The sequence below is a fragment of the Danio rerio genome, chromosome 11 (assembly GCF_049306965.1).
Source record: "Danio rerio strain Tuebingen ecotype United States chromosome 11, GRCz12tu, whole genome shotgun sequence".
In the NCBI taxonomy this organism is placed as follows: domain Eukaryota; kingdom Metazoa; phylum Chordata; class Actinopteri; order Cypriniformes; family Danionidae; genus Danio; species Danio rerio.
In genome coordinates, this window is record NC_133186.1 from 23,448,705 (window position 1) to 23,463,271 (window position 14,567).

A 14,567-nucleotide genomic window follows, 5' to 3' on the forward strand; every position below is an offset into this window, starting at 1 on the left:
TACTCCAATTTAGACATTTCCCTCAGTCTTGATGGTGAGTTTTGGGTTATTCAGCTGTTTCAAGGGTGTTGTAAGTCAGTGATTCCCAGACCCTCTTTTCCCCTGGAAAATATTGTAAGGCCCCCCAGTAAGGGTGACAAAACAATTTGTTTTCAAACAAATGGTATGTTTATTACTATATCTTGATATGTTTATGCACAAATAATAGGCTAATGAAAAATATATAAGCAAAACATCAGTAGGCCATTTGTAACTGAAAAACGTAAGCCTTTGGCCTTTAAATTGTACCTATATAAGTTGCCAATATTTAAAAACTTTCTTGTCAGTAGCTTTGACGTCCCTCATATCTTTTTGGGTGAGTGCCAATTCTTTTGCTGTGGGCTTGTCACGGTATTTTGGATGAGTCGTCTGCAAATGTCTTATTAATTTGGACGGCCTCATGCAATCGTTAGCAAGAACTTTGGCGCAAATAATACACTGTGGCTGGGTCAGGGACTCATTGCTTTGAGAAAATGGAATAAAACCGTAGTTCAAGTAACTATCTGGGTATTTCCTGCATTTCATGTTTTCAGTATCAAATCAAATCACTCCTAAAAAAAAATTTTAAAATATGACACGATCCCCCACAGAGCTCGCTGAGACACCCTTGTAGGCTGGGACCCCCCTGTTGGGAACCGCTGTTGTAATTGATTTAGGAGGGTTGGTGGTGATTTCTATTATAATCTAATGGTTTGGTATAATCTATAATCTATAATCTTATAATTAAGTCAAATATTGTCCAATTTAACCAAATAAAGAATATATATTCAAGCCTGATCTCATGAGAAAACATAAGTTTTTTACGTTTTGTTAGTTTAGTGGCTAATTCGTATGAGTTCAATCGTAGGAAAACGTACCATTTTAAAAAGGAGGCGTGGCACCCAACCCCGCCCTTAAACCCAACCGTCATCGGGTGATGAGCAAATCGTATTAAATTGTACAAAATACATTATATGAATTTATTTGAGTTAGCCACAAAATCAAAAAGTTACAAGTTGCCATGAGATAGCATTGTATATTCAGGTAAAATGCAGAAGATGTGCTTCTGGTGACTATAATAAATGGGGTGACACATTTCCAGCTGTCCTCACCTTAGGTCTCTCAGTAGAGAGAGCAAGTCTGAGAGCGATAGAGGTAGAGAGGAGTAGCCAAGGGCAGTCTAATTATAGCCTGTGATAACTCCCAACAGTCCTGTGACACTTTCGCACACTCACTCCTCATTTTCAGCAAAATGCCCCATACATATCATCACAGACCTCTTTAACAAATCTTTACTTCACACACGCACACGCACACGCACATGCGCGCACACACACACACACACACACACACACACACACACACGCACACGCACACGCAAGCGCAAGCGCAAGCACACATGCACATGCACACATGAATCACAGTGCACTACACAAACTCAAACTAACTGTCCGATACTAAACCGATCAGACCTGCTGTCTATTCAGCTTCTGAATACCATGAAGTCACGGTACTGAAACAGGAAGGAATGATTTAACAGGTCCAGTCCATATGTTGCTCGAGGTAAATGTCGTATTGAGAAAGTAGATAAAGCTTCTGTTGTATAACTGTGTGCTTCAACAAGGTTAACTCTATGCAAACCTAACCACAAAAACACATACAACATGTATAACCCATTTTTAGTCGGTTTTTCTAGTGCACCAGTTGGCTTCTTTTGGGATTTAAAATCTATGAAGATTGTAGTAACATTATGAATATTAGTTTATATTTGACCAATTAAAATATTTGTATTAAACATTTAGCAACTGTATTGCTTTTTTTCAAACTAGTGTTAAAGAGTACCTATTTAACCCCTTTTTCAAGATTTAAGATGCATCCATTGTGTCTCCAGAATGTGTCTGTAAAGTTTCAGCTTAAAACAGCCATCAGATTATTTATTATAGCTTTCGGAATATTAGAATTTTCTTCTCTGGACACCATGGAACTGTTTTTTTTTTTGCCTGTGCCTTTAATGCTAGTTCTCCCCACCCACCGTTCCCATGTGCCTTTCAGAGTGAGCCTTAATTTTCCTTTCTGGCTGTGTGAGATAAACAGCATAGTGACAGACATGAAAAAAGCAGATCTCACGTAACGTTTGTGAGAAATACTAGAGTAAGAACTTTCCCAATAATTATTTTTTGATGTATTTGTTGTGGAATTAATTCAAGCCTTTCTGCAGTGACGAGTCACACAAAACGTTGTTACAAAGTTCATACACACACACACACACACACAGACACAAAGTGCACGCATTTAATTTTGCACTATTTTTTGCACGCAAATGTGACAGGATTCACATTAATATTTACTGCTGTTTGGACAACCATTATGTTAATGTACAAAATAAACCTGATTTCATATCCACAATCCAGGATTGAAGCATCTTCTTTTATTTTTGTACTGATGCGGCTGTGGTGATAAAGTAAAGACACAGTAATTCATCACAAGCATGCACTGTTTTAAAAACCTTTTAAACTTGTAAAACTAAATCTTGATCACATTTGATGATGATTGATGATCGCAGAGAGCTGAACAGATATTTTATCCCAGTTGCTTTGTGCACATCCTGTCTTGTTGATATGATTTTGTGCGTTACTAAGGAGACATGTTAATATATGGCTGTCAATTTAATTTGGTGGGCAGGGAAACCACACTCCTACGTCACATTGAATAGACCTCAAAATGGCAGGGATCATATTTTAACTTCAGAAATTAATATTTATATCATCCCAATATGACTGTGGACACACTATACCTACACAGTCCAAACAGCTAGCAAAAAATTATTTTCATCATAGGTGCTCTTTAACAAAATTGAACTAGATATTTCTCTTGTAATAATCAGAAGCCGCAATGCCATGAAAAACCAAACAATATTTTTGGACTGTAATATATATACTTTCCTTTGTGTAAAAATGCAGAGCTTCGGAAGGTTAAAAGGTAAACAACCCATTATATTTGCCAGCAGCATCACTTTACCTCACCAAAGCCAAAAGGAAGACGTCGTCTTCGTTCTAGTATTACAGTCTGTCTGAAACTTTTAATTAAAAATCAATCCCATGTCTGACTGGCATCAATAAGCTCTAATCCATCTGCAATATGGCTAAACACAGTTTTACTCAGGCATGGATTAAACACGAAGGCAGACAGGCAGCATCCCCACATTACAGACGGGTGGCTGCTGGATGCAGTGGGGGAGGTTGCCCAAAAAACCAAACCAGATTAAACTCACAAAGCCAGACCGACAGAGAATCAGGTAAGGCTGATGCTTTAAGACAGGCCCATGCAGCGAGGAAACCTTTTAAAAGTCACAGCAGCAGAGATGTGGAGCGTCACATGAACAGGCTAACTGAGGAGAACTCACCCCTTCACTAAACCTTGACACCTTGTCTAAAGCTGCTGTGACTCAGCATAAATGTCATTTAAGGCAATACAGTTTAGAAACGCAACTCTGTAAGGGCTGGACTAAGCGCAGTAGAGAATGCAGTATGTCTCTGACGATCTGTTTAGCTGTTTGTGCAATTGAAGATTAATGAGAGGTTTCCGGTTAAGACAGAATCATGTGTGCTGGCTGAGACAGAAACAGCCCAGAGGAACATTTTAATGCTCACGGGATATTCTTTCATAATTCAGGAAATCTCAGCGTTATTATGGCCATACTATTTCTAGTTTTTCAAACTGAAACAATTTCATACATTTATTTTGAATTCATGATAAATATTTTGTCATTTAGAGCATGAACTTACCATTGGATAAATAAAGTAATCTGAGAAAAAAAAAGAGTTTTTTTTTTTTCAGACATGTTTAGATTACAAGAATCTTTCACTCAAAAAAATTCATTATTTTCTCACCCTTCAAATGTTCAAAGTTTGAGTTGCTTTCTTCTGATAAATGATATATTTTGAAAAATGCTAATGGCAGGCACTTACATAGTATTTTTTCACACTAGAGTTGTGAGTAGTGCCAGCAACCAGCATTCTTCAAAAGATCTTCTTTTGTGTTCAACAGATGAAAAAAAGTGGTTGAGGGACAGTAGATTTTTTTTTTTGGGTGAACTAATTTTAGACAACAAAATAATAATGTTGTTCTTCAGAAAAGTTAAAAAAATATTTCGGTGATTTTTAATCACAAGACATGAAAACGCTGTTTACAATTATTTATTTCTTCGCCATTTTTGTTATAAAATGGCAAAATTTGAAACAACAAAATGGAAGCTGTACTATTAAAGTGAGAGCTGTTTTAAACATGAAAAAATGACGGTGCCTGAGAGAGCTTAATATGCTGCAATTCAAGAAAACGTGCAATTACAAAAACAAAAACAAAAAAAAAAAAAACGCCAGCAAATTAAGAAAAGATCTTCATCCACTTGACAGCACAAGTGCTGCAAATCCTCACAAAGCCAATATGTATTAAAAATGTGCTGCATTTTCCCACAACCCAAACAGATTAATAAAACGCATGCATCTTCTCACATCACAAACTAATTAACAGAATTCGCTGCATTTTCTCACATAAAAAAAACAATTTATGAAAACACTATGCATTTTTTCACAACACAAACTAATTAATAAAACGGTTCTGTCACATTTTAGGGTCCCTTTGAAACATTTCCATTGTGTCCCGATCTATTAGAAAGTGTTGAGAGAAAATGCAAGGCGTTTTCAAAATAGTTTTTGTTTTAATAAAAATTGTTCGAAAATGTGTTTTAATAAATTGTTTGCGTTGTGAGGATTTGCAGCATGTGTGCTGTCAAACATATGAAGATCTTTTCTTAATTTGCAAGTAATTTTAGTAATTGCACGTCTTTTCTTAAATTGCAGCACGCTAAGCTCTCTCAACCACCGTAAAATAAAAAATAGCCTCAAAAACAACCCTCATGTTGTTACAAACTACATGAATCTTTCTTTTATTATTCTGTGAAACAGAAAGTAGATGGGACTCAAATGGCATCTTTTATTCCATGGACAAAAACACCTACATGTTTTGTTTTCCATATAAAGTCAGAGAGATCTGAAACAACATGAGGGTGAGTAAACGATGATGAGACAGAAGTTTCATTTTTCATTGACCTTTTTTCTTTCTTTCTCAGGAGAAACATCTGAGAATCTGATGATTTCAGAAAAAGTCTGCGTTTGTTTTCTTTTCAAACAGAAGAATAAACGGATATACTAAAAGTTTTTTTGTTGTTCTGAAAAGCATATGAGCACAAAGGAGCTGTTTATAGACGAACATAACCACAGACTCTTTCATTCACTGTGTATAATTACGGGTGTGTGAACTAAAACAGTGATCAGTAGTAGTCAAGAAAGACGCTCCATCTTTAGCCCGTCTGCACCACCGCAACCTTTTAAACACACCATCTCCCAGCATGCTCTGAGACACTTCTGATCAAAAAAGAAACAATTACAAACTACAATGTTGTGTTTACCCATGAGTGACTGCTGGTCACATACATTAACTCTGCTATGGGAGTCTCAGCACAGTGCAAAGAAGCCAATGTTTTTGGTGGAGGCATCTCAGAACATGTTCATGAAATACTAAGAAAAAAACGCTATAAACTGAAAATGGCAAAATGTACCATACGGAAATCCCCAAATGCTCCTATATTGGATCACAGCTACAAACCAAAATAATACTACCAGGGAAAATTACACCGACCTTGGCATTTAGAATGAGAGGTTGAGGAGAAAGAGGAACAAGTGCTTAAAACTCATGAGGTTTCAATGAAAATTCGAATACTATGAAATGTGACGTCATGTTCTGCATATACTCAGTAAGGGTACAATACAGTGTTAAGTTTGGTGTGCACAAACTGATATTGTGATATTTTGGTATTCTGCAATAAATATTGTGATTTGGAATACAGTCTCATGAAATAGATTAAAGATCACTATTTGATGGTTTTTTATGGTGTCTAACAGAATTCAGGCACAGAAATTGAAAAGTAACAATGACAAAAACTGCTTTTTTTTTACTTTGCTGTGTCTCATTTCTAGTTTAAATATTTAAAAAATTAGATCAAGTAAAAATATTGTTTTGTTTTAAACTTTTTCTTTTCAAGTTTCTCCTAAAACAAACAAAACTATCTGTCAGTGTGGCAAGAAAAAATATCTTGTTTTGTTTTAAAATATAGATATTTGGACTTTTAAAGAAGACAAAAGTTCTAAATAACTAAAACATTTTTTTCCGCATAAATCGTATAAATTCTATATAAATACAGTAAATAAATACAATTCTGTAGCTCCTGGTCAGCAATAATCAGACTCAACATTGCATATCATGCAATGCGACTATTTGCGAATGCGCACAATCCCAAATTGATGCTGAAATGATATATCGTGTAGCCTTGTTGTGCACTTTGACTTTTAAGAGGCTTAAGTCTCTTTATGTAATCTTGTACAATTTTTTTGTTTTTGTTTTGTTTCTTAAAATAAATAAATAAATAAAATAAACACTCCCACATACACAACATCGTTGGGTCACAAGCAGATTGAACACAACAAACAAAAAAAATTATTTTACAGAAGATCATAGAAGTGTATTGACTATATGTTGCAATGCAGACTTTTACTCTTTTCTGGGATTGTCTGTGGGAGAAATTATTAAAAATAACAAACATAAAAATTGTCAAATTATTTGCTTTACAAACAAGTTTGATTAGGAATATTCATAGAAATAAATATAATATAAAAAGAAAATACAAATTTGAAACCTCAAGCTGCATAACAAGATGCTTTTTATGCCTTAAAATCAATGGAAGTGAATGAGACCGAAAGTCCACATTCAATAGGGTTCCAATGGTTTGAACTTGTAAAAAAGGTCAATATGAATTAGCCACAAATTTGCCAAAATATTAAATAGTTACAAATTGTTGCACGAGTCCAAATTGTGCAGAAATTTCATTCGCTCTCCTCATGTAATCCCAGTCTGACTTCTTGTAAGATATTTTAACCTTTAAGTCCATGCAATTATCATTCAAACATTGTTTAAGCATTTGTGACATTGGTAAATAAAAAGATAAACAAAAAAAGCTAGAAACATTCATAAGAGTTCATTTAAAATCCTCATTCTTTTGTATTTTTCCCAGCAAAACGTCCAGAGTTCTTCACATAGGAATCCATCTTTCACAGACAACTTAGCAAGTCAGAAAAGGTCGAGTTTTCTCTATTTTAAGTTGTTGTTCACACACTGACAATAAGAAACAACTACAGCTATATAATTCTTGCATATACACTCCCAGACTATCTCTAAAAAAAACAAAAAGGAATAGGATAAAAGACACTCAAATGTGATGTTTCACTGAACTGGTAAGGCAGGATAATGCCTGGAAATGATATCCAAAATGATACACCCTATAAACCCCTGCAATTTCACTGTCTGCTTTTTATCAAGCCGTTCACTGCAGTACCTTTCCCAAAAGAGAACTGCTGACACTCTGCTAACTCAGCAGTGCTTTACACATTCTCACACACACATACACATAACAGAGCAGATGCACCATATGCACACACACACACACCGACAAACGCACAAATTAAACACACAGTCTCAACCGTCTGTTCACACTGTGCATCAGGGTGAACTCATTCATTTCAGATCATGAAAGGACATCACAGCACGGTATGATTTCATCTTTTAAATAAACCGCTGGGAATTAAAAAAAACAAACAAAAGCGAATGCCACATCATTCACTGTATTCATTCGTTCATTTTCTTTTCGGATTAGTCCCTTTACTAACCTGGGGTCGCCCCAGCAGAATGAACTGCTAACTTATCCAGCATATGTTTTACACTACGGATGCCCTTGCAGCTGCAACCCATTACTAGGAAACGTTCACAGTATTATAAACTGAATTAAACAGAATTTACATTTTCTAGTATATCTAAAAAACTTAAATATATAACAGAGGATTTTGGCATTAAAAAATAAATTAATAAATAAATGCTAGAAAAAAAACCTAACCCTAACTGAATTAAGTGAATCACACGACTTCATCTTAGAATCTCTATGGAGGGGTTTGTCAGAGTCCCCTTTCCTCTTCATATTCAACTTATCAATCAAGACAACAGAAAAAAAAACAATGACCTCTGCTGGGAACTCCCCCCTCATCCTCCCTAAAGCCTCTGTGCGCGTGTATCAGCATGCTTCATCTAGATTAAACATACTGGAAGTTCCTATAACAGCAAAGTCAAACAAAACAAACTCTTCAGTAAAACAAACCCTCCCTCTGAGAAGTCTATACATGCATCAACTGTGCTTCTGTTCACTTTCATTTTACTTATTTATTTCGGTTTTGATTTTTTATCATTTCAGTAAGGATATGCCTCTTTTTTTTTATCGACTGAAATATTTTACTTTTGCTTCCAAACATTCATCTTTGCCATCTACCGATCCATCTACTCATCCATCCATTCATCCATCTATCTATCCGTCACTTTTTCTATCCTTATATCTACAGTACCAAATTAATTATCCATCAATCCATCCTTCTACAGGTCCAACTATTTATCGATCCCTCCCTCCATCCATCAAACTATTTGCCAAGTACATCCATAGCCTACATGTACAACCATTCTTTCATCCATTCTGTCAGTCTGTCTATATGTCATGCATCCATACATCTATTAAGCTGCTGATTTTAATCCATATCTACCAAACTGTCCACCAATTTATCCATCCCTCTACAGTTTCACTATCTATCCATCTATACCAAACTACTTCTCAATCAGTCCATCCCTCTCCAGATTCAACTATTTATCCATACATCCATCTATCTATACAACCATTTACCAAGTGCATCCATAGCCTACATCCATTTGTTCGTCCATTCATCCATATATACATCTTTTGAACTGTTCATTAATGCACTGAGTTATCAGTCCATTTATCCCAATTTATATCAATATATACCAAACTGTCAATCAATCCATCCCTCTAAAGGTCTATCTGTCTATCTGTCTATCTATCTATCTATCTATCTATCTATCTATCTATCTATCTATCTATCTATCTATCTATCTATCTATCTATCGTCATTTGCCAGTGTACCTTTAGTATGCACAATTCATCCATTCTTCTGTCTATTTGTTCATTATCATGCATTCATCCCTTCATCTGTTGCATTGATCAGTGCACTAACCTCTCCATCCACCAAAATCATTCATTCATCAATAAATCATTCCTCCATCAGATGAGCACAGACAGCGGTCACTTACTCTGGCACTTGAGCGCAGCGCTGCTGATCTGGCGGCTGCAGGCGTCGCACCAGTCCTGACTCAGCGGTGTGGAGGTGAAGCTGTGGCCCTCCCCCTTCTCAGCCTTCACCCTCGGGTCTCTCTGGTTGAAGATGGACCATGCCTCCCTCCTGAGAGGCTCATTTCGCATCTTTACCACTCCTGACTTCCCTCGCGTCAGTCTGTCGATCTGCAGTCCCTCCAGCTCGTCTGGCGGCGGGCAGATGAAGTTACATCGCGGCGAGGTATTGCGAACTTCTTGCAGTGATGAAGACGCGTGACTCTTCCCCGAGCTCCTCCGGCTCCCGGCGCTGTGCCTGCGGAATATTCCGTTATTATTGTTGGCGTTTTCTCTGTCCATGTCCGCGGGCGATCCGTCCATGCCACTACGTGGCCAGCCTGAGCTACAGTCTCGGTTGTGAGATGCTGAAGGCGGCTCGTGATTGAATAACATGAGCGATGCTGAGACTGCGGCTCTCGCGCTGTCCACATCACTCGCTCTGCTTCGCTTTATTTTCTCCAGCGACCATTTACGCGCGAATTTCTTTCTGTCACCCGACTTGAGTTTGTGAAGGAGTTGCTGATCCGGGTCGCGTAGGTGTTGAGCGAGATGCTGTCCTAAAGTGACGGACGCCATGTCTTTTGGTTATAGTTGAATGTGTGCTAAATGCAAACTATTTTGAAGCGCCAGTGGCGAGCGTGTGACGCGCAGTGAAGCAGACGCGCGCTTTAAATGTCACTAGGCGAGCGGACGTGCGCGAGCCTGCCCCTCACAATGAGCACTTCTGTTTCCCTCTTGCCACAGAAGAAATCTCTAAGCACGCCAACAAATTTCACTCAAAGAATGATATATTAAACAAAATAGAAAAACTGAAATAGTATTTTATTTAAAAATAAAAGTAAACAACGTCGACAAGTCATTTAAAAGTGTTTGAAGCGTTTTCAAAATTCATTTTATGTATTTATTTCACCTTAAATAGGCCCACATTTCAAAACATTATTTGTTTTAAATATATGTATGTATGTATATATATATATATATATATATATATATATATATATATATATATATATATATATATATATATATATATATATATATATATATATATACACACACACACACACACACACGATTTTTAACACATTTCTAAACACAACTCATTTCTAATAACTGATTTATTTTATCTTTGCCATAATGACAGTAAATAATATTTTCCTGCATATTTTTAAGACACTTCTATAAAGCTTAAAGTGACATTTAAAGCCTTACCTAGTTTAATTAGGTTAACTAGCCAGGTTAGGGTAATTATGGAAGTTATTACATAACGATGGTTTGTTCTTTAGACTATCGAAAAAAATAGCTTAAAGTGGCTGATAATTTTTACCTTAAAATGTTTATTAAAACTGGTTTTATTCTAGCCAAAAGAAAACAAATAAGACTTTCTCCAGAAGAAAAAAAAAAAAAAAAAAAAAAAAAAAATATATATATATATATATATATATATATATATATATATAAAAAAAAATAAAATCTATCTGTCTGTCTTCATACACACATATACATAAATACAAAGACTAAACATCTCTCTCTCACACACACACAGTTTATTAGTATTTTTTAATTCAAAAATCTCAAATACACACACACACACATACACAAAATAAAATCTAAGATACAAGTTTACAAACTGCTAAAAAGGAAAGTCAATAAAATTTCCACGTCAAGTCAAATATACATAAAATTTGACAGTGAACCACAGCGTGGTCTCTTTAAGGTCATTATAGTTCCCCATAGTGTGAGGAATTCCCCAAAACTCAAACCCTGTGATGTGACATCAGAACCCACCGCATACATCTTTCACTTTCCACATCATGGTAGTGAGTCTGTTTATACCTGTCAGTACTTGTAATACGGTGATCCCTCATGAAGTCATTTACTGTTCACATTTTTTTGGATCCCAGCTGAGCACTGTTGAAAAAAAAAACTTCCTTTAGGACCATACGTTGTGTGATCAAAACACACAACCTGCATTATTGCTGTTACTGTATCTCTCTGAAACAAAATCAATAGCATGGGGCAGATTGAACACCCCTGTCTTTATTCCATGCCTGTGCAATAATAATGCCAATAATGCCAACTGAATGCACAGTGTCATCAATATATTTAGGTCTTAAGATTACTCGAGAAGACTAGTTGCAGATCTGTATTTCTTTCATCTTGGCTGATGAAATCAATACTAGTAGATTGTATAAAGATAAAATGCAGCAATTACATTAACATTTAATCTAAAAAGATATAACTGATATAAAAATCAACTCAAGCTCAATTTTAAATCAGTCTTCTCTGAAGTGTTGGTTTGAGAATTAGGCAGGTTTTCTTTCTTAGTTGAGTTAGTTTAGACATTCAGTTCTGTATGTGAACACTGCAATCACACTTGAGTCCACAACAAAACAATCACTCGCCTAAACAAGGTGTCCCAGCGTGAACAAAAACAAAGCGTGAGGCTGTTTGGTTGTGTTGACCAGTTAACACAGAGTTATCGGTTATCAGTATCTGCCCAAACTTCCATATCTGGACATCCCTACTACAGATTAGAGAGAGTCATATCAAAATCCCTTTCAAGGAAAGTCTGTTCACTCGACAGCCATTTTCTAAATGAATGGGGAAATCCTGAACTATCAAAAAACACTTGCTGAACCTGCTAGTTAATAACATACGTCAAACCAGCAACCAAATGTGAAAAAAGTGACCTGTCCAAGTATTGTTGTTCCTACTAATTACATTTAAAACATGTTATTTGCAGTTTGTTCCAGCATCTGTGTCTTTGCAAAGATTGGCATGACACCAATGTCCTGTATGGCTGTTTCAACTGACACAGTAAATAATATAAAAATTGAGACAAGACCCAAAGTAAAGATCTCAGGACAACAATGCTACACTTTGTGATGTCATTTCTCCTGTCCAAATCAATGCAAGCACATAGTAGTCGGCAAAAAACATGGCTTGCCTTATTCCCCCAAAAAACCACATGGCTAAAAGGATTGACAATTGGCTGTTTTAACCAGAAGGCAGGACTTCCTTTGCTGTGGTGGTCATCCTAAGCATTACACTTGTCCCATTCATAGTAATGCGAGTGAAGTGTCTTTGCATATTTATAGTGTTTGGTCATATTAAGCCTGCAGAGCACACTAGTCAATACGTTGTGCTGGATAAAGCGTAGGGACCCAAACAGATGAATTCTGACCAATGAGAGGACAGTTGTACCCCCACATGATATTCATAAACACATTTTGGTGTACTTTAAAATGCTCAATAGTGAAACAAAAAAAGAACAACACTGTAACAGATTAAGAAAGAAGTAAACAATATACAGGTCACAGAAAGGGACCAGACTCCAGTCATACAGGTAAGTCAGTTCAGACAAAATGTGTACTTTCAGCTTTGCACACTGGTACACATCATGAAGTTTCAGCTGCTTTTCCTGGAAACAGTCATTAAAGTGAGAAATTTGTTCCTTTACAGTTGTAGAGTGACAACTAAGAACAGTTTTGAGATGCGTTTTGTTTTGCTTTCTCTTTTCGTTTAGCTCAGAGATCTGGGCTTTGTGAATATAAATATTTTGGTGCAGTCTGTATTCTTTTGAGGTCTTCACGGTCTGTTGGTTTGAGGGTTTTTTTTCTCCACTGGCATGGTAGGGGTGACAACTGAAAGGCTTAAAAAACATAAGATTTATTGTTAAGTTTAAAATAATTAGTAACACATAAACATTAGCGCTTGCAGTGACAGATCATACCTTTCTATCATATTGTTGTTTTTCTGTAGTTCCCATGCCACAGCCTCCATCTCACTCTTTAATCTGGTCATTCTGAAAACAGTTTAAGTCATTTATTAGTTGGAACTGATAAATGCTGCATCTCTTTCATTCCAATGACATACTTGAGAATCATGTGCTCTTCTTTTTTCTTTCCATCCACCACCTCGGCTTTAACTGGCTGCTGGACAGCTCGATGCACAACTCTTTCCAGAACCTGCAAAAGTGGAGAAGAGTGTGGTCATGGATAAGATTCAACTGCACCTAAGTTATTCATACACACCAACACCACCCAATGTATACTTTATCTGAGAATTTATCCTTGTCCAGTGTCTGCTTTTCTATAATTCCACTTTAAATGAGAAGTGATGGTAGTACCACAGTTTAGAACATTTTCTAAATGCATAATGAATGTGGGAAAGCTACAAAACATAGCTGTAGTCCAGTGTGTGTGTATCTGTGTTTATGCTAGCTGAATAGCAGTGAAGAATCGTGAAGCGATGACCTTCCTAGCCGATCACAGTCATATCTGTTTAGTACGTCAATACAATGGTCAATCAGCGGCGTTTAAGTATGTGCTCAACAATTCTCAAATGTTAGCAGTATATGGACATTTTAAAAATTTCAGTATCGATGGGTAACGAGGCTGATACTTTTGAAAACCCAGCATCACCAAATTGATTTTCTCTCATCAAAAAGTCACAGTTTGTACACAATACATTTTACTATAATTAGATCAATTTGACAGCATGAGCCTGATGTCTTTATTTATTTATTTATTTGATACGGACACCACAATTACACTCTACAACCAAATGCATTTGTTTAAGTGCTTTAGCAGCCTTGCTATTTCTCAACACCTGTCCACAGGAGGCTTGACAAAATTAAAATAAAATAATTACATATCCACTACATTTTAATTCTTTACATAAAATTACTGAAGGCAAAAGCAAAGGTGGCATGATCAAACAAACTAATAGGGGACTATTTTATTTTTGCTGTTTTGTTTTTAACTACTTTTTAAGAACACTATTAAAAACATTTATATTACTTTCTGATTTTAGGCTAACAGGTAACACATTCCACAGTTTGGCTCTCTTAACAAAGAAAACAGATTGACCAACTGAGGTCTTACACTTTGCCACTAGACAGTCACCATTAGCAGTCGCTCGTGTGACTCAGTGAGAGATCTGATGCCTACTGATTAAATCTGAAAACAGCACTGGAACATGATTATTTAAACATTTAAAAAACAATTTAAGATAATTAAATTTATTAAACTATTGAAACTTAAAAAGTTTATTCATTCATTTTCTTGTCGGCTTAGTCCCTTTATTAATCCAGGGTCGCCACAGCGGAATGAACCACCAACTTATCCAGCAAGTTTCTTTGCAGCGGGTGCCCTTCCAGCCGCAACCCATCTCTGGGAAATAAAAGGTTTATGTTAACATAAAACATCCT

At 36.2% G+C, this 14,567-nt stretch overlaps 2 protein-coding genes across 3 annotated transcripts in view; both read right to left on the reverse strand.

Moving 5' to 3' along the window:
• rassf5 (Ras association domain family member 5) overlaps nucleotides 1-9,997 on the reverse strand; it is a 74,153-nt gene extending 64,156 nt beyond the window's left edge. The window contains exon 1 of the mRNA XM_001920828.8: nucleotides 9,274-9,997. Within this exon, the coding sequence (XP_001920863.5) occupies nucleotides 9,274-9,928 (655 nt within the window). The 5' untranslated portion in view covers nucleotides 9,929-9,997. The remainder of the gene's footprint in view (nucleotides 1-9,273) is intronic.
• An 896-nt stretch (nucleotides 9,998-10,893) lies between these two features.
• The window catches only part of ikbke (inhibitor of nuclear factor kappa B kinase subunit epsilon), a 39,557-nt gene continuing 35,883 nt past the window's right edge, over nucleotides 10,894-14,567 (reverse strand). The window contains exons 20-22 of one of the 2 annotated variants that reach the window (XM_005172872.6): nucleotides 13,232-13,323; nucleotides 13,089-13,160; nucleotides 10,894-13,007 (exon numbers count right to left, since the gene is read on the reverse strand). In XM_005172872.6, the coding sequence (XP_005172929.2) occupies nucleotides 12,944-13,007; nucleotides 13,089-13,160; nucleotides 13,232-13,323 (228 nt within the window). In that variant the 3' untranslated portion in view covers nucleotides 10,894-12,943. 2 annotated transcript variants of the gene reach the window in all.